General features: G+C 39.1%; 1 protein-coding gene across 3 annotated transcripts in view; it reads left to right on the top strand.

Moving 5' to 3' along the window:
* Nucleotides 1-25,376, top strand: part of Atg13 (Autophagy-related 13) — a 76,468-nt gene that overhangs the window by 9,983 nt on the left and 41,109 nt on the right. For all 3 annotated transcript variants that reach the window (XM_053788843.2, XM_053788842.2, XM_053788841.2), the window contains exons 2-4: nucleotides 814-1,396; nucleotides 5,534-5,752; nucleotides 22,656-22,785. In XM_053788843.2, the coding sequence (XP_053644818.1) occupies nucleotides 1,163-1,396; nucleotides 5,534-5,752; nucleotides 22,656-22,785 (583 nt within the window). In that variant the 5' untranslated portion in view covers nucleotides 814-1,162. The remainder of the gene's footprint in view (nucleotides 1-813; nucleotides 1,397-5,533; nucleotides 5,753-22,655; nucleotides 22,786-25,376) is intronic.

Below are 25,376 nucleotides of genomic sequence, written 5' to 3'. Positions count from 1 at the left end.
TCTACGTTCACATGTATAGTGCTCGAAAAGTAGATATACGTTTTTTTAATACTTTCAAATATAAAAGAAAAACGTAGATCAAAGTTTTTTATTTACATGCTTTCAAATGAAAAAAAAAAGATCTGTGTTTTTTTTACATACAGTGGACCCCCGCATAACGATTACCTCCGAATGTGACCAATTATGTAAGTGTATTTATGTAAGTGCGTTTGTATGTGTATGTTTGGGGGTCTGAAATGGACTAATCTAATTCACAATATTTCTTATGGGAACAAATTCGGTCAGTACTGGCACCTGAACATACTTCTGGAGTGAAAAAATATCGTTAACCGGGGGTCCACTGTACTTTCAAATGTTGAAAAAACGTAGATCTGCGTTTGGACAGTTTAAGGGTTAAGAGTAAGTCATCACTTAGGACTAATATAGGTTACATTTTTGTTATATTTATCAAGTAAGTTTATTTAGTTACAGGAGCACATAAGTACAATTGTCATACATAGTTTAACATGTGTAAATTACTCTCCAGGATAACTGAAAAAAGTCAGCGGCTTATTTCCATTGAGGTTCATGTTGGGAATGTAGCCTCATATTAACCCTTAAACTGTCCAAACGTAGATCTACGTCCATGTGCAGGGGCTCCGAACGTAGATCTACGTTTCTTTTTACATGCTTTTAAATGGGGCAAAACAAGGTCGGAGCGCTACGCATGTGAACATAGATCTACGTTTGGACAGTTTAAGAGTTAAGTAACTTTGTTGCCTTCATACCTCCCACATGTATTATACCTAACATACATTCTTGTTACTTTTGCAGATGGTTTATGCTATAACAAGAAGTGGGAGAGAGAGAAATTTTTAGTATCATGTGTGTATACTAGTAGAACATCTCTCATGGCACTTAGCCTACGTCACCATAGTATCTTAGAGCAAGTTGTTCCTAACTTTTATTGCTGCATGTCAAATTGGTTTCTCTATGGGTATGCTAGCTGATAAGCTGGAGGGTCTCTCACATCAACTCCTGTAAACTTGGATTTATATGAAGACTCAAGTTTTCTTTTGTGGCCAAAAGATCTTGAGGGACTTATCACTGAGTATAAAAAAAATTGGTAACCAGTGTAGTGCAGCTATAAGTGCCATGACCTTCAAGTCATTCCAATAGATGAATGATTTTCTGTGGCTGCAAACCCGAGAATAAACACTTGGGCTCTCCAAGTGGATATGAAGCGCAACACTTAGGTGCAAGCATGTCTGGTCGTCACCTAAGCTCGGAGGACCGACGGGAGCTGGCCCGCCTCACCAAAATCTTGACCCAGAAGATCGTACAAGTGGTTGTTCAGAGCAGACTTGGAGAGAAGGCCTTCACTAAGTCCAAGACACCAGCACAAGGATCAGAGTGGGTGAGTAATAATAATAATTCTCCATGGGGAAGTGGAACAGAATTCTTCCTCCGTAAGCCATGCATGTCGTAAAAGGTGACTAAAATTCAAATAAAAATTTTTATTTCCTTGTAAAGTGTACAGTGCATGGTTTACATGTTATAAGATTTTAATTACAAAGATGGCCACTATGTACCTAGGCACTTCAGGCAGACTAATACTAATTCTTATGCTATTTATGATATAGGTCATATTTCAACAGAACATTTGAGCATATTATTAGGTACTTAATTAGATACATTCTCAGTTAGGTACATACATATTTAGGTTTCAAATAGTTAGGTAGTCAAATCATTTGATATTAGTACAAATGGCAGATTGAGTAATGGGATTTGATTTGTCTTGTAATGATACATCGTTTCTATTAACCCTTAAACTGTCCAAATGTAGATCTACGTTCATGTGCATAGTGCTCCGACCTTGATTTTTCCCATTTGAAAGCATGTAAAAAAAACGTGGATCTACGTTCGTAGCCCCCAGCACGTGGACATAGATCTACGTTTGGACAGTTTAAGGGTTAAAGCCATACTGGAGGAGTATCTTAGACAAACTTAGGGTTAACTTAAGATTTGATAAGACTAACGTAAGGTTTAATAGGCAGTAGCTACATTAGGAGCAAGGGGCTAGTAACCTCGTCTCCTGTATACATTACTGAATTTATAAAGAGAGAGTTTTGTTTTTCTTTTTGGGCCACCCTGCTTCGGTGGGATATGGCCGGTGCGTTGAAACAATAATAATAATAATAATTTTTATTTCAGCATGATAAAATATTTGTACAGAGATGGTTAACATTTAGGTGAACATGAAAGCCCCGAGTTATGCAGAGCATTTCGGGCAAACTTAAGCCTAACTTAAGACTACAGTTGCAAAAACTAATTAATTGCTTTTATTTATGGTCTCTAAAGATTCATATACAATAAATTTTGGAACTGCAAGGAGAGCAAACAATCAGTCAGTTGAATGGTAGTTTACTGAACAAAGTGACCATCTCCTTTTAACCCTTAAACTATCCAAATGTGGATCTACGTTTGCACGCGTGGCGCTCCGACCTTGATTTTCTCCATAAGAAAGCATGTAAAAATATAGATCTACGTTCGGAGTGCTATGCAAACGAACGTAGATCTGCGTTTGGACAGTTTAAGGGTTAATGTGAACTGAAAGGGGAACAGAGCGGTAATGTGTAATTTGGCTTTCTGTTTAATTACAAGGAAAGCACAGTCAGGATATTATCCGTCTGTTGTTTTCTATACACTTTGTGTCATTCACAAGTTATGCTATATGTACAGTGGACCCCTGAGTTTCATGATTAATCAGTTCCAGAGAGCCCGCCGAAGTTCAAAATTCACGAAACTCGAAACCATTTTCCCCATAAGAAATAATGGAAATAAAATTAATCCGTTCCAGACACCCAAAAATATTAAAATAATTTTTTTTTTTTTTCAAATTAAATAAAGATTTACATAATGAAAACAATCAGAAATCAAGTACATGCATTTAAAATAAATAATAATAACATTACACTTACCTTTACTGAAGACTTCTGCGTGGATGGAAGACGGGAGGAGGGGATAGGAGGAAGGTGTACACTATTGTTTGGAAGGAGAATCTCCTTCCATTAAGACTTTAGGTAACAAGTCCTTATCTGGGGTTACTTCCCTTCTTCTTTTAATGCCACTGGGAACAACTTGAGAGTCACTGGACCCCTGGCGCACAAAATATCTGTCCAGAGAGGTCTTTTTCTGGCGTTTCTTTAAGATTTCCCTGAAGTGGGACACAACACTGTCATTGTACATGTTGCAGATATGGCTTGTTTCAGCTTGGTCAGGGTGATACTTTTCAACAAAACTTTGCAACTCGTTCCACATTCCACACGTCCTTAATCACTGAAGAAGGCACCTCATCCACTCCCTCTTCCTCCTCCTCTGAAGCAAGTTCCTTGGCTGTGGTCTGATGCTGTTCCAGTTAAAGCTCTTGCAGTTCGTCAGTGGTTAGCTTTTCCCTGTGGTCCTCCACCAACTCTTCCACATCCCTGTCACTCACCTCCAACCCCATGGACTTGCCCAATGCCACAACACCTACAACAGGCAGAGGGTCGGCAGGGACAGGGTCTGCCTCAAACCCTTCAAAATCCCTCTGGATCGTGTTCCTCACTTTATTTACCAAAGGGCTTGCACTAGCTTTCCTTGGGTCCATGATGACTTATTTAGCAGTTGCAAGCACAAAAAACAATGGATTATTATGAAATGTATTGTATGAACCCGCGGGGTGATGGTCATGTGTTGGTAAACAATGGTACACTGAGCATGTATGACGTGGGGGACTGGCTTTGTGTGTGCGGTGATGGGCGGACGGGTACCGGACGGTCGCCGAAACACGAGCTTTTTCATGAAACTCGAGGCCAAATTTTTCCAAAAAAACTCGCCGAAGGTCGAATTTCGCAAAAGTTGAGGCTGCCAAAACTCAGGGGTCCACTGTATTATTAACACTCAGTATAACGCACCTCAGTTTAACCCTTTCAGGGTCCAGAGGCCAAATTTCAAAGTGTGCACCAGGGTTCAAGAATTTAAAAAAAAAAAATTTTGTTATTTTTTCTTATGAAATTGTAGAGAATCTTTTTCTGAAGGTAATAAAACAAAAAGTACGAAATTTGATGGAAAATTGACGAAAATATGCTCTCGCGAATTTTGATGTGTCAGCGATATTTACGAATCGTCGATTTTGCCGACTTTGACTCCCATTTTAGGCCAATTACATTATTCCAGTTGACCAAATTCTTAGCTATTTCACTAGTATTACTTCTATTCTATCAATTGAGCACAAGAAATCGCCAAGTCAACTGTTTCAACTACAAAATAAAGTGATCGGAAATTGGTAATTTGGCTAATTTAACACAAAGTTCAAAATATTCCAATTTCAAAATAGGGTCCAGAATAAACAATGCAGGCATTCCTGACACTAAACTAACATTTCTTCTGTTCATTAGCTATGTTTTGAGGCTTTACAAATGAATTCCATTTTGATTTTTTATTCAAATAATGAATTTTTATTCAAACCAAAAAAATAGAAGATTTACTGTCATGCAATATTGTAATAATTGTATAAATATCATCACCACATTTGTGAATGTATATTGGACCCACTAGCTGGCATGTATTAGACGTGTGAGGCCGTTTGTTTACTCTTGAACATCGGCAAAAATTTAACATTTCCGCTGCTTTGAGCTCAGTTTCAAGCCATTTCCAGTGCTAAAACCAATCAAAATCATCTCTATTTCTGTAATATGTCTTCCATTCTATCAAATGAGACCAAGAAATCGCAAATACAAATATAATAAACATACGAAAAAACACTGCAAAGTCGCTGTTTTAATCGAAAATCACGGTCTCAGTTTTTTTCTCTTATTATACACTGTGTGCTGCAGGATTTGTTTTATGTGGTGTACACATACCACATAGATGTATTCTCTCATATCTAGGCCCAAATTTACCACTCACAGCTTATCAGAGTGAGCTGAGCTCATGGCGTAGATCTATGGTTTGAACCCTGAACGTAAAGCCATAGATCTACGGCACAGACCCTGAAAGGGTTAACACACCTCAATATAATTGACCTTGATATAATGAACCTTGATATAGCAGATCTTAGTATAACAGGCCTTGATAAAATAAACCTTGATATAAAGGACCCTGATATAATGGATCTTGATATGTATAATTATCCTTGATAAAAAGGACTTTGCTATGACAGACATTGATATAATGGGCCTCATAGTAACAGACTTATGAAAACACACATAAAATTCACTGGATAAATTGTACCTTTAACTCATTTCCAGTATTTATTGTACTAGTACTGTAAGTTGTATGCACAGTAGAGTACTTTAGTGTGTTTTCTGTACTTTATTAACATTCTAATTTAACACACACTGACACTTCCCCCTCCTGTTAGTACTGTATATTGAGGGTTTTCTGATTATTTTTAATACAGTGGTGATTAAGCTGTATTGATAGTCTAAACATTACATTACCTTCACTGTACTTAATAGCAGTGCTGCTGTGTTGTTAACATCTATGTTGAAATTGTGCTTATTCTTGGCAGTTCAACTTGGGTATTGAGGACATACATGAGATCCAGCAGGAGACAAAGAGAGGACTGGGAGGACATCTGCCGGATGTTGGAAAGCCCCTGGTGGTGGAGATCCTTCTCCGAACACCTGAATCGGACAGCCTAGTCCTGGAATTCTGGACTCTCACAATTCTGGATGCTTGTGACTCTTCACCTTCCAGGATAAACCCAACTATTTACAACAGAATGACAGTAAGTGTATCACTGTATACCTGGACAGGGTTTCAAAGGTCACCGCCCCCTCGGCCCAGTTCATGACCAGGCCTGGTGGTAGATCAGGGCCTGATAAACCAGGCTGTTACTGCTGGCTGCACACAAACTAACATACCAACCACAACCCAGCTGGTCAGGTAATGACTTTAGGTACAGATAAAACTCAAACAAGATTTTATATAAATGGTTTAGGAAGGTGACAAGTTGAATGAGACATTTGTGCACCACTTGGATATCTCAAAGTCAAATGGTAAAGATTTATTTCCACATAATATAATGTTTGTATAATATTATTATATTATTATTATTATTTAAAGTGCAAAGTTTTTCTAATTCTCTTTTTTAGTAAATGTCTACAGGAGAAGGGGTTACTAGCCCATTGCTCCCGGCATTTTAGTCGCCTCATACGACACCCATGGCTTATGGAGGAAAGATTCTTTTCCACTTCCCCATGGACAAAAGAAGAAATAAAGAAGAACAAGAGCTATTTAGAAAAAGGAGAAAAACCTAGATGTATGTATATATATATGCATGTGCGTGTCTGTGAAGTGTGACCAAAGTGTAAGTAGGAGTAGCAAGATATCCCTGTTATCTAGCGTGTTTATCAGACAGAAAAAGAAACCAGCAATCCTACCATCATGCAAAACAGTTACAGGTTTATGTTTCACAGTCATCTGGCAGGACGGTAGTACTTCCCTGGGTGGTTGCTGTCTACCAACCTACTACCACAGGATGGTAGTACTTCCCTGGGTGGTTGCTGTCTACCAACCTACTACCTAATTAATAATAATAATTAAAGTGCAAGGGTTGAAGTACAATGCCTGCACTTTAAAGAAGGGTTTTTTTTGTATATTGGCAGTTTGGAGAGACATCTAAACTGTCGTATCTGAGCGCCTCTGTAAAGACAGTGATTATGTATGAGTGATGGTGAAAGTGTTGAATGATGATGAAAGTATTTTTCTTTTTGAGGATTTTCTTTCTTTTTGGGTCACTCTGCCTCGGTGGGAGACGACCAACATGTTGAAAAAAAAAAAAGTTTGTATAATGATGGGCGACATTGATTGTGCATGCAGAAAGTCCATAGTTTTGCCGAGCATTTCAGACAAGTTTGAGTCTAACTTAAGATTATAATGGCAATAATTATTTGGTTATACGTATATAAGGACATTAAAGGTATACAAACAACAAATTTAGGCATTGCAAAGAGAACAAACAAGCAGACAACTATTCCTGTATTGCGGAAACATTTCTCCAACCACTGGCTTTATTTAACCCTTAAACGGTCCAAACAAATCGACGTTCAAATTCGTAGCTACAAAAGTATATCTACTTTTTTTACATATTTTCAAATATAACAAAAAAAAATGTAGATTTTTTTACATACTTTCAGATGTTGAAAAAACGTATATATACGTTTGGACCGTTTAAGGGTTAATAGATTCACATGTTTATTTCTTTTATGCAGTAGACAGATAATGTAGTTTAAATGTGATAGAATATTGTTAGGTACAAAATAAAGCCACTAGTAGGCAATGCATTTTGAGTAAACTAATCCTACGGCTGGTGAATAATCCACCTGAGTGTCTGCTGATCAATCAGGCTGTTGTGCTGGCATGTAATACAAATGAAGGTAGATGTGTGGAGGGAGTTTGAGGTCATCACTCCTTCTGCCTAGAGATTATAAATTTAATCCAGCATTCATTTAATAAATTTTGCGAAGGGCAGCATAATTTATGCTTTCCTTACAACCTTTATTTCTGCTACAGTGAGAGTAAAAGGTAGATGGGATACAAGGAAAATAGAAGCAGCAAGTAAGAGAGAGGTGAAGGTTTATAAACTAAAGGAGGAGGCAGTTAGGGTAAGATATAAACAACTGTTGGAGGAGAGATGGGTTAGTGAGAATATAGGCAATGGGGTCAAAGATATATGGGGTAGGTTTAACCCTTTGACTGTTTCGGTCGTATATACACGTCTTACGAGCCACCGTGTTTGACGTATGTATACTCATAAATTCTAGTGGCTTCAAATCAAGCAGGAGAAAGCTGGTAGGCCCATATGTGAGAGAATGGGTCTGTGTGGTCAGTGTGCACCATATAAAAAAAATCCTGCAGCACTCAGTGCATAATGAGAAAAAAAAACTCACCGTTTTTTTTTTTAATTAAAATGCCAACTTTGTGGTCTATTTTCGTATAGTATTTATGGTTGTATTCTCGTTTTCTTGGTCTCATTTGACAGAATGGAAAACATATTATAGAAATAGAGGTGATTTTGATTGGTTTTACTATGAAAAGAATCTTGAAATTGAGCTCAAAGTAGGGGAAATGTTTGATTTTTGCCGATGTTCAAAAGTAAACAAATGATGTCATTGTCCAATAAATGTCCAACTAGCCATCCTAATATGCTGTCATGAATGGGTTGACATTATTTATACAATTATTACAATATTGTAGTAGTCTGCATAACAGTAAATCTTCTATTTTTTGTTTGAATAAAAATTCAAAATAGAAAGCAAGAGTAATATCAGAGGGGCCTGGAGACGTGACTGATGAACAAAGAAAATGTTATTTTAGAGCCAGGAATGTCTGCATTGTTCATCCTGGGCCCTATTTTGAAATTGTCATATTTTTTAATTTTCATGAAATTGGCCAGATTGCAAATTTCTGACCACGTTATTGGGTAGTTGAAATAGGTAAATGGGCAGTTTCTTGTACTTAATCGATAGAAAAAATGGAGTTCTAAAGAAATAGCTATGAGTTTGGGCGACTGGACCAATGGAATTAGCCGAAAATAGGGCTCGAAGTGGGCGAAATCACCAATTTGTAAATATCTTCACAAGAGCGTAATTCTGTAAGTTTTCCATCAAATTTCGTTCTTTTGGTGTCATTACCATCAGGAAAAGATTCTCTGTCATTTCATAAGTTTTTTTTTTTCAACACCAGGAGACACCTCAGGATTTGGGGTTTCGACAGTCAAGGGGTTAAGAATGTTGTGTTAGAGTGTTGAGCAGAAGTTTGTGGTTACAGGAAAGTGGGTGCGGGAGGGAAGAAGAGCAATTAGTGGAATGATGATGCAAAGAGAGCAGTAAGGGAGAAAAAGTTAGCATATGAGAGGTTTTTACAAAGTAGAAGTGATGCAAGGAGGGAAGAGTATATGGAGAGAAAAGGAGAGGTTAAGAGAGTGGTGAAGCAGTGTAAAAAGAGAGCAAATGATAGAGTGGGTGAGATGTTATCAACAAATTTTGTTGAAAATAAAAAGTTTTGGAGTGAGATTAACAAGTTAAGAAAGCCTAGAGAACAAATGGATTTGTCAGTTAAAAATAGGAGAGGAGAGTAATTAAATGGAGAGTTAGAAGTATTGGGAAGATGGAGGGAATATTTTGAGGAATTGTTAAATGTTGTTGAAGATAGGAGAGCTGTGATTTTGTGTATAGGGCAAGGAGGAATAACATCTTGTAGAGTGAGGAAGAGCCAGTTGTGAGTATGGGGGAAGTTCGTGAGGCAGTAGGTAAAATGAAAGGGGGTAAGGCAGCCGGGATTGATGGGATTAAGATAGAAATGTTAAAAGCAGGTGGGGATATAGTTTTGGAGTGGTTGGTGCTTTTATTAATAAATGTATGGAAGAGGGTAAGGTACCTAGGGATTGGCAGAGAGCATGTATAGTTCCTTTGAATAAAGGCAGAAGGGACAAAGAGAGTGCAAAAATTATAGGGGAATAAGTCTGTTGAGTATACCTGGTAAAGTGTATGGTAGTTATTATTGAAAGAATAAAGAGTAAGATGGAGAGTAAGATAGATGAACAAGGAGGATTTAGGAAAGGTCAGGGGTGTGTAGACCAAGTGTTTACAGTGAAACTTATAGGTGAACAGTATTTAGATAGGGTAAGGAGGTTTTTGTGGCATTTATGGATTTGGAAAAGGCATATGATGGGATGGATAGGGGGGCAGTGTGGTAAATGTTGCAGTTGTATGGAATAGGAGGTAGGTTACTGAAAGCAGTGAAGAGTTTTTATGAAGATAGTGGGGCTCAGGCTAGAGTATGTAGGAGAGAGGGAGATTATTTCCCAGTAATAGTAGGCTTAGACAAGGATGTTTGATGTTACCATGGTTGTTCAGTATATTTATAAATGGAGTTGTAAGAGAAGTGAATGTTTGGGTGTTGGCAAGAGATGTGGAGTTAAATATAATCTAACACAAAGTGGGAGTTGTTACAGTTGCTCTTTGCTGATGACACGGTGCTTTTGGGAGATTCTGAAGAGAAGTTGCAGAGGTTGGTAGCTGAGTTTGGTAGGGCATGTAAAAGAAGAAAATTAAAAGTGAATATAGGAAAGAGTAAGGTGATGAGGATAAAAAAATTAGGTAACAAAAGATTGAATATCAGATTGGAGGGAGAGAGTATGGAGGAGGTGAATGTATTCAGATATTTAGAAGTGGGCGTGTCAGCAGATGGGTCTGTGAAAGATCAGGTGAATCATAGAATTGATGAGGGCAAAAAAGTGAATGGTGCACTTAGGAATCTGTGGAGAGAAAGAACTATGTCCATGGAAGCAAAGAGGGAAATTTATGAGAGTATAGTTGTACCAGCACTCTTATATGGATGTGCAGCATGGGTGGTGAATGTTTCAACAAGGAAAAGGCTGGAGGAAGTGGAGATGTCATGTCTGAGGGCAATGTGTTGTGTGAATATAATGCAGAGAATTCAATAGCAATAGTTTGGCAATTAGGAGGAGGTGTGGGATTACTGAAACTATTATCCAGAGGGCTGAGGAAAGGTTGGAGGGAGGGGGTAAAGTTTTTGTGTGCAAGGGGCGTGGACTTCCAGCAAGCATGCGTGAGCATGTTTGATAGGAGCAAATGGAGGCAAATGGCTTTTAGGACTTGACGTGCTGTTGGAGTGTGAGCAGGGTAACATTTATGAAGGGATTCAGGAAATCGGCAGGCCAGACTTGAGTCCTGGAGATGGAAAGTACAATGTCTACACTCTGAAGGAGGGGTGTTAATGTTGCAGTTTTATAACTCTAGTGTAAGCATGCCTCTGGCAAGACAATGATGGGGTGAATGATGGTGAAAGTTTTTCTTTTTCAGGCCACCCTATCTTGGTGGGAGATGGCCTATGTGTTAATAAAAAAAAATAAAATTACAGTATGATTAAACTTAAACTCATGATCCATGTAAAGATGGCAGTAGATGCAGTAAGATCACAGTAGACAGCTGGTATCACAATATGAAAATTAACTGTTGTGGGATTCATCAAGGGGATAAATGGATGGATAGAGACAATCGTAAACTGTTCTGGAGGTGTTATATTACTGATATCTGAGAGAGGACCCAGGCCTGTTGTCCACCATTTTCTAAGCCTAGCCAAGAAGTGAGAGAGAGGCCTCTGGGCTAACTTGCAGGTTCACAGAAGGACGTGATGTCATGGCTAGTGAGGGCGCCTTACTATAATGTAGTTGGGAATCTCTCTATATAAGTTTACTACACATATATCACTGTTGGCATAACCACTGTCAAAAAATAGTGAATTCCCTAGCATTTTCGTGAGAAATCACGAAAATGCTTGGAAATTCACTATTTTTTCATAGTGGTACATTGTATTACAGTAGATAATATGATAGAAAATTTGGTACAAAAAGTCACAAAAAAAGGCACTAATTACTCTAACACAATTTTTGTTCCTGGCAAGTGTTATTTTCCAACTCCTTTTATTGCAAAACAATAGAAAATGCCCATTATTCCTTTTAAACTTGGCTATCATGGCATACAGGTTGAATTTTTGACAAAAAATGGCTAAATTTCAATATTTTTTGCTAGTTTTGGATGTAAAACAAAAATATATAATAAAATAAATAAAATTTACTTAAAATTTACACAAATTTTATTTTAAACTTTCTGAAACATATTTACAAAGTTAAAAATGAGCAATTTTTCTAGATTTGCGAGCAGCAACAATCCACTTTCCCGTTTAAGTCCCAAAATGTAGTCTCCCATCATGTTTTCATTATAAAATCCCTGATATCTGTGTTCAAAGTCCATTATATCTTGGTGGAAGCGCTCCCTTTGCTCCTCTGAGTCTGCTCCCATATTCTCCTTGAAATTGTCAAGATGAACATCAGCGATATGAACCTTAACCCGTAAACAGTCCAAGCAGATCTACGTTCACATGTGCACTGCTACAAAAGTAGATCTAAGTTTTTTTTACATATTTTCAAATATAACAAAAAAAAAGGTAGATCAAAGTTTTTTACACATTTTCAAATGTAAAAGAACAAAAAGATGATGTACTTTTTTTAAATATTTTCAAATGTTGAAAAAACGTATGTATACGTTTGGACCGTTTATGGGTTAAGGGACATCCTACGGCCCATCAGACCATAGCTTGTTACCAAGGTCTCAACAAGTTCCACATAATTGTCAGCCTTGTTGTTGCCCAGAAAGTCCTGTGTTACAGCAACAAAACTCTCCCAGGCTTCCTTTTCCTTCTCTCTGAGCTTTGAAAATTCTGAGCACTCCATGATTTTCCTGACTTGTGGTCCAGTGAAGATGCCAGTCTTCACCTTTGCCTCTGATAGCTTGGGAAAGAAGTCTTGAAGATACTTGAAGGCTGTAGACTCTTTGTTAAGAGCTGTAACAAACTGTTTCATTATCCCTAGTTTGATGTGTAATGGAGGGAACAGAACCTTTTGAGGATCCACCAATGGTTTATGTTTGATATTATGTCTTCCTACTGAGAACTTAGTCCTTTGAGGTCAGTGCTTCCTCTGTTAACCCGTAAGCGGTCCAAACGTATATATACGTTTTTACCGCTAGTGCCCCGAACGTATATATACGTTTTATGTGTCCTACATTTAACATTGCCACGATAAGCCTGAGTCGCCTAGACATGTGAGAATGGGTGTGAGCACTCACTGTGCACCATATTAAAATAATTGGGGATGCCTGGGTACCATATGCTCTTTTTTCCTATTAAAAACAACAATGTTTTTTTTTTCTCAAAAAAGTTGGGGCAGTACAGTAGTGAACGTATATATACGTTTGGACTGTTTACGGGTTAATGTGCTGCTCTGTCTCTACTATTCCAATGACAGAGATAACAGGGAAACTTGGTTAAACCTCCTTGGAGTCCCATCAAAAATGCCACCATTTTGAAGTCTCCAGTAACCTCCCAGCCAAACTTGTCATAGTTCAAAGCTTCCAGTAGAAGTTTGACACTGTTGTAGTCATCCTTAACCCCTTGACTGTCGCAACCCCAAATCCTGAGGGGTCTCCTGGTGTCCCAAAATCCCCCCCCCCCCCCCCCCCCCCCCCAAAAAAAAAAAAAAATTTTTTTCTTATGAAATGATAGAGAATATTTTCCTGATTGTAATGACACCAAAAGGACGAAATTTGATGGAAAACTGCCGGAATTACGCTCTCATGAAGTTAGCGACCTTGGCAATATTTACGAATCGGCAATTTTGCCCACTTTGAGCCCTATTTTTGGCTAATTCCATTGTTCCAGTTGACCAAACTCATAGCTATTTCTTTACAACTCCATTTTTTCTATCGATTGAGTACAAGAAACTGCCCATTTACCGATTTCAACCCTCCCAATAAAGTGATCAGAAATTAGTAATTTGACCAATTTCACACAAACTTCAAGGAAGGCCAATTTCAAAATAGGGTCCAGAATGAACAATGCAGACATTCCTGGCTCTAAAATAACATTTTCTTAGTTTTTTTTTTTTACACAGGGTTTGACAAGGTTAAGGATCCCTAGCTTTATTGACAAGCTATTTACTGGTTAAGGATTCCTAACTTTATTGGCAAGCTAAGAGCTGTTACCTACATCAGCTCATTTGAAAGCATTTTTATTGTTATAAGACATACAAGTAGGGAACAGGATGAAGCTGGAGCCATCTGTGGGCCAGCATTTTCATTTGATCAACTGACTTTATCTCGTTGACATCATTATGCTGTACGAATGTGTTCCATACTCGAGTCATCCTGGGTATATAGGATCTCAGATAGAGTGAAGTTCTGGAGAAGGGTACAGCCAGAGTGAAGTTGCTGCTTTCTGCCTGTCTTGTGGCATAAAAGCTTGTTACACGCTGTCCTCGAAGTGGATCCAAGTGTGGTACTTTGACAATATTGGCCTTGTACATAACAGTAAGGCCACCCACATCCCTCCTATGTTGAAGGCTCTGCTGAAATGACAGATCTATCCAGGATGGGTCCAGGCGAGAGATGAGACGTCTTTCTCTGTTCTCTACTCTGTCAAGCAGTCGCAGATGAGAAGGGGGGCAGGAAAACCAAGAAAGTGGAGCATACTTGAGGTACGAGCGTACTTGTGCCTCGTACAGAATCTTGTAACCCCTACTGTCAAGTAGATGCGAGATACAGCGAAGTGCTGTAAATACTATACGAAAATAGACCACAAAATTGGCATTTTAATTAAAAAAACGGTCAGTTTGTTTTTTTTCATTATGCACTGCATGCTGCAGGTTTTTTTCATGTGGTGCACACTGACCACACAGACCCATTCTCTCACATGTGGGCCTCCCAGCTTTCCCCTGCTTGATTTGAAGCCGCTAGAATTTATGAGTATATATACGTCAAAAACGGTGGCTCATAAGACTTATATATATGACCAAAAGAGTCAAAGGGTTAAGATGCACTGAATGAGCCAAGGAAAGAGATGGATACTTGTTCCCATTGTTCAGAAATACAACTTTTAGGCTTCTGGAGGAACTGTCAATGAAGAGTCTCCACTCATCTGGATGGCATCCAATTCCAATTGCATCAAAAAGACCTGATACATCATTACAGTAGGAAAACCTGTCTTCATTAGTGAAGAAACTTGAGAAATAATGGTGATGTTTTCTTTGGCTTGTCACTTGCACACTTTCATCCACCAAGTCCCACTCCTTGAGCCTTGAAATCAAAAGCTCAGCATTTGTTTTTGTCAAACCAAGATTTCTGATAAGGTCATTGAGGTCTGTTTGGTTTGGGTTGTAAGGATTCCTCCCAACAGTTGCATCTGTGAGATCATAGTCTTGTTCACTGTGCTCTTCATTTTCTGATTTGCTGCTTTCTTCTGACGGTTGACTTCTTTCTGGAGGTGCAGGAAGATCAGCACTGTGTGGTACTGGTGCAATAGAAGATGGAAGGTCTGGATAAGAAATAGCAGGTGCATTTTTCCCAGTTCAGTATTTGGAAGGATCTACCAGGCAGAAGTAGCAGTTGGTTGAGTGATCAGTGGGTTCACACCATATTCTAGGAAGATCAAACTTCATGGCTCTCTTTTCTCCTCTATACCATCCTGTAAAACAGTGTTATTCACTAATTTTTGCAAGAGAGCCACTTCGGTTAAACACATTGAGAGAGCCGCAGCTACTGCAAGTTAGCGTAACTCAACTAAATTAAGTAGTACTGAGCTGCTAGTGCAATATAGTATATGAGAAAAATTAGACATGGTAATATTAACCTGCATATCTTGTTATTAATAGTGGCTCGCAAGCTGCTGGCGGCTCGCGAGCCGCGCAATGAATACCAATGCTGTAAAAGAACAAAGGAATTAGTTATATACATTTTATTTAAAAAATGTTCCTATTGGTAGACAGCAACCACCCAGGGAAGTACTACCGTCCTGCCAGATGACTGTGAAACAAAAACCTGTAACTGTTTTGCATGATGGTAGGATTGCTGGTTTCTTTTTCTGTCTCATAAACACGCTAAGATAACAGGGATATCTTGCTACTCCTACTTACACTTTGGTCACACTTCACAGACACGCACATGCATATATATATATACATACATCTAGGTTTTTCTCCTTTTTCTAAATAGCTCTTGTTCTTTTTTATTTCTTCTATTGTCCATGGGGAAGTGGAAAAGAATCTTTCCTCCGTAAGCCATGCGTGTCGTATGAGGCGACTAAAATGCCGGGAGCAATGGGCTAGTAACCCCTTCTCCTGTATACAATTACTAAAAAAGAGAAGAAGAAAAACTTTATAAAACTGGGTTGCTTAAATGTGCGTGGATGTAGTGCGGATGACAAGAAACAGATGATTGCTGATGTTATGAATGAAAAGAAGTTGGATGTCCTGGCCCTAAGCGAAACAAAGCTGAAGGGGGTAGGAGAGTTTCAGTGGGGGGAAATAAATGGGATTAAATCTGGAGTATCTGAGAGAGTTAGAGCAAAGGAAGGGGTAGCAGTAATGTTAAATGATCAGTTATGGAAGGAGAAAAGAGAATATGAATGTGTAAATTCAAGAATTATGTGGATTAAAGTAAAGGTTGGATGCGAGAAGTGGGTCATAATAAGCGTGTATGCACCTGGAGAAGAGAGGAATGCAGAGGAGAGAGAGAGATTTTGGGAGATGTTAAGTGAATGTATAGGAGCCTTTGAACCAAGTGAGAGAGTAATTGTGGTAGGGGACTTGAATGCTAAAGTAGGAGAAACTTTTAGAGAGGGTGTGGTAGGTAAGTTTGGGGTGCCAGGTGTAAATGATAATGGGAGCCCTTTGATTGAACTTTGTATAGAAAGGGGTTTAGTTATAGGTAATACATATTTTAAGAAAAAGAGGATAAATAAGTATACACGATATGATGTAGGGAGAAATGACAGTAGTTTGTTGGATTATGTATTGGTAGATAAAAGACTGTTGAGTAGACTTCAGGATGTACATGTTTATAGAGGGGCCACAGATATATCAGATCACTTTCTAGTTGTAGCTACACTGAGAGTAAAAGGTAGATGGGATACAAGGAGAATAGAAGCATCAGGGAAGAGAGAGGTGAAGGTTTATAAACTAAAAGAGGAGGCAGTTAGGGTAAGATATAAACAGCTATTGGAGGATAGATGGGCTAATGAGAGCATAGGCAATGGGGTCGAAGAGGTATGGGGTAGGTTTAAAAATGTAGTGTTAGAGTGTTCAGCAGAAGTTTGTGGTTACAGGAAAGTGGGTGCAGGAGGGAAGAGGAGCGATTGGTGGAATGATGATGTAAAGAGAGTAGTAAGGGAGAAAAAGTTAGCATATGAGAAGTTTTTACAAAGTAGAAGTGATGCAAGGAGGGAAGAGTATATGGAGAAAAAGAGAGAAGTTAAGAGAGTGGTGAAGCAATGTAAAAAGAGAGCAAATGAGAGAGTGGGTGAGATGTTATCAACAAATTTTGTTGAAAATAAGAAAAAGTTTTGGAGTGAGATTAACAAGTTAAGAAAGCCTAGAGAACAAATGGATTTGTCAGTTAAAAATAGGAGAGGAGCGTTATTAAATGGAGAGTTAGAGGTATTGGGAAGATGGAAGGAATATTTTGAGGAATTGTTAAATGTTGATGAAGATAGGGAAGCTGTGATTTCGTGTATAGGGCAAGGAGGAATAACATCTTGTAGGAGTGAGGAAGAGCCAGTTGTGAGTGTGGGGGAAGTTCGTGAGGCAGTAGGTAAAATGAAAGGGGGTAAGGCAGCCGGGATTGATGGGATAAAGATAGAAATGTTAAAAGCAGGTGGGGATATAGTTTTGGAGTGGTTGGTGCAATTATTTAATAAATGTATGGAAGAGGGTAAGGTACCTAGGGATTGGCAGAGAGCATGCATAGTTCCTTTGTATAAAGGCAAAGGGGATAAAAGAGAGTGCAAAAATTATAGGGGGATAAGTCTGTTGAGTGTACCTGGTAAAGTGTATGGTAGAGTTATAATTGAAAGAATTAAGAGTAAGACGGAGAATAGGATAGCAGATGAACAAGGAGGCTTTAGGAAAGGTAGGGGGTGTGTGGACCAGGTGTTTACAGTGAAACATATAAGTGAACAGTATTTAGATAAGGCTAAAGAGGTCTTTGTGGCATTTATGGATTTGGAAAAGGCGTATGACAGGGTGGATAGGGGGGCAATGTGGCAGATGTTGCAAGTGTATGGTGTAGGAGGTAGGTTACTGAAAGCAGTGAAGAGTTTTTACGAGGATAGTGAGGCTCAAGTTAGAGTATGTAGGAAAGAGGGAAATTTTTTCCCAGTAAAAGTAGGCCTTAGACAAGGATGTGTGATGTCACCGTGGTTGTTTAATATATTTATAGATGGGGTTGTAAGAGAAGTAAATGCGAGGGTCTTGGCAAGAGGCGTGGAGTTAAAAGATAAAGAATCACACACAAAGTGGGAGTTGTCACAGCTGCTCTTTGCTGATGACACTGTGCTCTTGGGAGATTCTGAAGAGAAGTTGCAGAGATTGGTGGATGAATTTGGTAGGGTGTGCAAAAGAAGAAAATTAAAGGTGAATACAGGAAAGAGTAAGGTTATGAGGATAACAAAAAGATTAGGTGATGAAAGATTGAATATCAGATTGGAGGGAGAGAGTATGGAGGAGGTGAACGTATTCAGATATTTGGGAGTGGACGTGTCAGCGGATGGGTCTATGAAAGATGAGGTGAATCATAGAATTGATGAGGGAAAAAGAGTGAGTGGTGCACTTAGGAGTCTGTGGAGACAAAGAACTTTGTCCTTGGAGGCAAAGAGGGGAATGTATGAGAGTATAGTTTTACCAACGCTCTTATATGGGTGTGAAGCGTGGGTGATGAATGTTGCAGCGAGGAGAAGGCTGGAGGCAGTGGAGATGTCATGTCTGAGGGCAATGTGTGGTGTGAATATAATGCAGAGAATTCGTAGTTTGGAAGTTAGGAGGAGGTGCGGGATTACCAAAACTGTTGTCCAGAGGGCTGAGGAAGGGTTGTTGAGGTGGTTCGGACATGTAGAGAGAATGGAGCGAAACAGAATGACTTCAAGAGTGTATCAGTCTGTAGTGGAAGGAAGGCGGGGTAGGGGTCGGCCTAGGAAGGGTTGGAGGGAGGGGGTAAAGGAGGTTTTGTGTGCGAGGGGCTTGGACTTCCAGCAGGCATGCGTGAGCGTGTTTGATAGGAGTGAATGGAGACAAATGGTTTTTAATACTTGACGTGCTGTTGGAGTGTGAGCAAAGTAACATTTATGAAGGGATTCAGGGAAACCGGCAGGCCGGACTTGAGTCCTGGAGATGGGAAGTACAGTGCCTGCACTCTGAAGGAGGGGTGTTAATGTTGCAGTTTAAAAACTGTAGTGTAAAGCACCCTTCTGGCAAGACAGTGATGGAGTGAATGATGGTGAAAGTTTTTCTTTTTCGGGCCACCCTGCCTTGGTGGGAATCGGCCGGTGTGATAATAAAAAAAAAATAAAATAAATAACTAATGACTTTCTTACCTTCCAATGTTTTCTTGCAATGTTCACAGCAACATGAGGCGCCCAGGTCTTGTCTTGGTCCACAACTGGCATACCAAAATATGCTTTATAAGCTTCACACATTTTTTTTAGATGTTGTTACAGAGAACTTCTTTGCTCTTGTCCTAGAGAATTGACCACATATGTAGCAAAATGCATCTGGAGAATGATTGCCGCCTCTTCATGCCATTTCACTTCTCCTGATGTGTCTTCTCGGGTAGACAGAGCTGAACTGAATGTTGGTTTGTGAGCCGCTGTTTTTATATTTGTCAAGCAAAACCCTAGAACATAACAGTTTTACATCGGTCTTTCTTGAAGGTGTTCCAGAAGTGTCCTGACAACAAAAGTAAAGTTCTAGGATCAAAATTGCTTTTGTAAATTTTGTTTACTTATAAAGAATTGGGAAATGATGCTTATTTCCCAGAAACACCACAGAAGTGAAATTTTCTTACATTGTGTTATGTAATGAATTTGATGGTAGTTGGTATTACATTTAGACAGGAAGATAATATTGCTAATGTTGTTATGTAATGAATTTGATGGTAGTTGGTATTACATTTAGACAGGAAGATAATATTGCTATTTTTTTTTTTTTTTTTTTTTTTTTTTTTTTTTTTTTTTTTTTTCTTTCCCAACAAGTTGGTCGTCTCCCACCGAGGCAGGGTGACCCAAAAAAGAAAGAAAATCCCCAAAAAGAAAATACTTTCATCATCATTCAACACTTTCACCACACTCACACATTATCACTGTTTTTGCAGAGGTGCCCAGAATACAACAGTTTAGAAGCATATACGTATAAAGATACACAACATATCCCTCCAAACTGCCAATATCCCAAACCCCTCCTTTAAAGTGCAGGCATTGTACTTCCCATTTCCAGGACTCAGTCCGACTATATGAAAATAACCGGTTTCCCTGAATCCCTTCACTAAATATTACCCTGCTCACACTCCAACAGATCGTCAGGTCCCAAGTATCATTCGTCTCCATTCACTCCTATCTAACACGCTCATGCACGCTTGCTGGAAGTCCAAGCCCCTCGCCCACAAAACCTCCTTTACCCCCTCTTTCCAACCCTTTCGAGGATGACCCCTACCCCGCCTTCCTTCCCCTATAGATTTATATGCTTTCCATGTCATTCTACTTTGATCCATTCTCTCTAAATGACCAAACCACCTCAACAACCCCTCTTCTGCCCTCTGACTAATGCTTTTATTAACTCCACACCTTCTCCTAATTTCCACACTCCGAATTTTCTGCATAATATTTACACCACACATTGCCCTTAGACAGGACATCTCCACTGCCTCCAACCGTCTCCTCGCTGCTGCATTTACCACCCAAGCTTCACACCCATATAAGAGTGTTGGTACTACTATACTTTCATACATTCCCTTCTTTGCCTCCATAGATAACGTTTTTTGACTCCACATATACCTCAACGCACCACTCACCTTTTTTCCCTCATCAATTCTATGATTAACCTCATCCTTCATAAATCCATCCGCCGACACGTCAACTCCCAAGTACAGTGGACCCCCGCTTAACGAACACCTCCAAATGCGACCAATTATGTAAGTGTGTTTATGTAAGTGCGTTTGTACATGTATGTTTGTGGGTCTGAAATGGACTAATCTACTTCACAATATTCCTTATGGGAAAAAATTCGGTCAGTACTGGCATCTGAACATACTACTGGAATGAAAAAAGTTCGTTAACCGGGGGTCCACTGTATCTGAAAACATTCACTTCTTCCATACTCCTCCTCCCCAATTTGATATCCAATTTTTCTTTATCTAAATCATTTGATACCCTCATCACCTTACTCTTTTCTATGTTCACTTTCAACTTTCTACCTTTACATACATTCTCAAACTCATCCACTAACCTTTGCAATTTTTCTTTAGAATCTCCCATAAGCACAGTATCATCAGCAAAAAGTAACTGTGTCAATTCCCATTTTGAATTTGATTCCCCATAATTTAATCCTACCCCTCTCCTGAACACCCTAGCATTTACTTCTTTTACAACCCCATCTATAAATATATTAAACAACCATGGTGACATTACACATCCCTGTCTAAGACCTACTTTTACCGGGAAGTATTCTCCCTCTCTTCTACACACCCTAACCTGAGCTTCACTATCCTCATAAAAGCTCTTTACAGCATTTAGTAACTTACCACCTATTCCATAAACTTGCAACATCTGCCACATAGTACAATAATACATTGTATACTGTGAAGACATTGTAGCAGCATTTATATAAGGGTTTCAGCAGGTTTTGTAGATTGACTCAGGAAATCGTAATGACACAATTGCAAACAAACCATACCACGGGCGGGATTTGAACCCGCGGTCAGAGAGTCTCAAAACTCCAGTGGCTAACGCGACTGTCTGGAGTTTTGAGACTCTCTGACCGCGGGTTCAAATCCCGCCCGTGGTATGGTTTGTAGAGTGTGTTGTAAACTTGGTGTGCTGACTTTTCTTCTTCAACCTCTATCTCCTGGCCCCAGGCCTGACTGTGAGGGGTAGAAAATCTCTTGAAACCAGTCACGGGCTTATATGACTGGTAAATACAGGGAAAGAATAAATTCGAATACTGTGATTGGAGCAACATACAGGTAACCTGTACGTAGGCTAGTGAAAGTTGTGACAACACTTTGGTCCACCTTGAACCTTTAGCTAGTCACGCTGTGACTAGTTAATGTCACTAGTCATACTGTGACTAGTTAGGCTCGATCAGGCTCTGATCCACCAGGAGGCCTGGTCACAGACCGGGCCGCGGGGGCGTTGACCCCCGGAACTCTCTCCAGGTAAACTCCAGGTAAACTCCAGTTAATGTCACTAGTCATACTGTGACTAGTTAATGTCACTAGTCGTACTGTGACTAGTTAATGTCACTAGTCAGGCTGTGACTAGTTAATTTCACTAGTCATGCTGTGACTAGTTAATGTCACTAGTCAGGCTGTGACTAGTTAATGTCACTAGTCAGGCTGTGACTAGTTAATGTCACTAGTCACACTGTGACTAACTAATAGTCAAAATTGGACCAAATCATCATCAGTTTGTCTCCTGTGTGAAGGTTATTTGTTTATACGTGTGCTGCTCGACTTATAATGAGGTTATGTTCCAACAAACTCATCGTAAATCAAGAATATCATAAGTCGAATATAAATGCGATATGATAAATAGAGAGTTAAATAACTACAGTGGACCCCCGCATAACGATTACCTCCGAATGCGACCAATTATGTAAGTGTATTTATGTAAGTGCGTTTGTACGTGTATGTTTGGGGGTCTGAAATGGACTAATCTACTTCACAATATTCCTTATGGGAATAAATTCGGTCAGTACTGGCACCTGAACATACTTATGGAGTGAAAAAATATCGTTAACCGGGGGTCCACTGTACTGTCACTGAATAAGTAAATCAGATAATTACTATAAAAGTAAATACATAAATGAATACAAATTACAGACTTGCTTCATTCATTCTGGGTAATTAAGTTTTATCTTCAAAGTAGTAATTGCATTTGCGCCATCATTAAGTCGAAATACAGTAAGTCGAACCATCCTAAGTTGAGCAGCACCTGTATATATCGGTGCTGTAGCTACAGTAGCAAAGTTGTTTAGTTTGTTATTCATTTGTTTTCTGACTGTTCAGGTGTTACTGAAGTCGCTTCTGGCGGTGACTCGCATCACTCCTGCATATAAACTGGCCTTCAGACAGGGGCCCGACTCCTTCATCATCTGTTACCGTGTGTACCTCGGTGACCCAAACTACGAATGTCTCGGTGAGTGGCGTCATGCATACGATAGACCCTTGATATTTTGGTGAGTAGCGTCATGCATACAGTAGACCCTTGATATCTTGGTGAGTATCATCATGCATACAGTAGACCCTTGATATCTTGGTGAGTATCATCATGCATACAGTAGACCCTTGATATCTTGGTGAGTATCATCATGCATACAGTAGACCCTTGATATCTTGGTGAGTGGTGTCATGCATACGATAGACCCTTGATATTTTGGTGAGTAGCATCATGCATACAGTAGACTCTTGATATCTTGGTGAGTATCATCATGCATACAGTAGACTCTTGATATCTTGGTGAGTATCATCATGCATACAGTAGACCCTTGATATCTTGGTGAGTATCATCATGCATACAGTAGACCCTTGATATCTTGGTGAGTGGCATCATTCATACAGTAAACCATTGATATAACACTTACAGGGTGGATTATCCGAGTGTCAATTAAATTGGAATGTTTAACCCTTAAATGGTCCAAACGTATATATACGTTTTTTCAACATCTGAAAGTATGTAAAAAAATATAGATCTTCTTTTTTGTTTTACATTTGAAAACGTGTAAAAAAACTTTTATCTACATTTTTTTTTGTTATATTTGAAAATATGTAAAAAAAGTAGATCTACTTTTGTAGCTACGAATTTGAACGTCGATCTGTTTGGACCGTTTAAGGGTTGAAAATAGTAACAAAACAAAAGTGCTTTATTGTATATGTAACACAGTACTACACACAATGTACACATATACCACAGTAAATCTTGAAATTAAATTAATTAGAAGTACGGTGGAACATTGGTTTTAGTGGTTAATTCGTTCCAGAAAGTCTGACGAAAACCGAATTGTACGAACTCTGAAGCAATATTTCCCATAAGAAATAATGTAAAACCAATTAATCCGTTCCAGACACCCAAAAATATTAACAAAAACTACATTTTATAGAGAATAACTATAGTTTTACATATAGAAAACAATGAGAAATAAATATAAAGGACTAATGAAATGGATAAATGAAAATCTAACATCACTTTTACCTTTATTGAAGACTCAAGCTGGCGTATGGAAGACAGCGAGGAGGGGAGAGGGAGGAGGAGAGGTTAGTGTTTGGAAGGGGAATCCCCCTCCATAAGGACTTTGGGTATCAAGGCACTATCCAGGGTTACTTCCCTTCTTTGTCTTTTACTGGCACTAGGATCAGCTTGAGTCACTGGACCCCTGTCACACAAAAAATCTGTCCAGAGAGGTCTGTTTCTGGTGTCTCTTTAAGATTTGCCTAAAATGAAACAAGGCGTTGTCAGTAATCGTGTTGCAGACTTGGCTTGCAACAGCTTTGTTATAGTGATATTTGTCCTCAAAACTTTGCAACTCATTCTACTTTGCACACATGTCCTTTGTGAGATCCGCATGCAACTGCCTGACCTTTTTGCAAATTATCGCCTCCACAACACTATCTCCTGCTAATTGTTTTTCGTTGATCCACACCAACAAGAAGTTCTCCACATCTTCGGTTGTTCGCGATCTGTTTCGTTAGCACATTTACCCCTTTCACAACATCAGCTTTCTTGATTTTTTTTTCTTCGCCAGGGTGGAACTGATTAATGATGTGGGTGGAACTGATTGATGATGTGGACTTTCTGTACAGCCTGGCGAGATCAGCCATGCATACGCCACTGTCGTACTTTGCTACGAGTTCTTTCTTGAATTATATTGTGTTTCTCGCCTTCTTTATTGAAGGCTGGCACTCGGAACTTTCTTTGGCCCCATGGTGGCTTATTTAGCAGTCACACTCAATAAACAAGCACAAAAAAAATGGATTATTATGAAATGTTATCCGAACGCTCAGGGTAATGTTCACTCGACGAGAAACAACGCCAGACTGAGTCAGAATGCTTTGTGTGGGCGCGGGCAGGCAGACGCATTTGGTATGAACCATTGTCAACTCTACGAAAACCGAGTGGATGTACGAAAACTGGGACAAAATTTAGATAAAAAAAGTCGCCGAAAACAGAATCTTAGGAAAACCAGGGCATACGAAAACTGAGGTTTCACTGTACAATTTATCCAGTGGATTTTGTACATTGTTTGAGAAGTCTGTTATATCAAGGCCCAGTACATTGAGGGTTTACTGTATTTCTCATTGTACTCAGTATTAACTTTTATTAATGTGCAGAAATGTTTGAGCTTAAGGACTACAGTTGATCTGCCCAAAATGCTTTTCATAATAATGTGTTGATCTTGGCACGTGTTATACAAGGTTTTCCTAGTACATGAAGGAGTCACCATTGCTTGTTCAATTGTTTTTGACAACTGGAGTAAACAGTCACCATCACTTGTTCACTTGTTTTTCACAACTAAGAGCTACAATCTCCTCCTCCTGCTGTTGTATATTGTACTTAGCACATACCCACAAACTGTCCGTCAATGTAAAAACATATCTGCTGCATGTCACTTATTCACCACCAGTTGAAAATACTTTAATACCCTAAAAAATACATTTAAATCAGTGTATATGCACCAGGAGGGATACAGCTCTATGTACACAGTAAGTCCTCAACTTACAAATACATTGGGG

This window comes from Cherax quadricarinatus, chromosome 89 (assembly GCF_038502225.1).
Source record: "Cherax quadricarinatus isolate ZL_2023a chromosome 89, ASM3850222v1, whole genome shotgun sequence".
Lineage (NCBI taxonomy): Eukaryota > Metazoa > Arthropoda > Malacostraca > Decapoda > Parastacidae > Cherax > Cherax quadricarinatus.
Note: the sequence above shows the minus strand (reverse complement) of the source record. Positions and strands in the feature narration are given on the sequence as shown.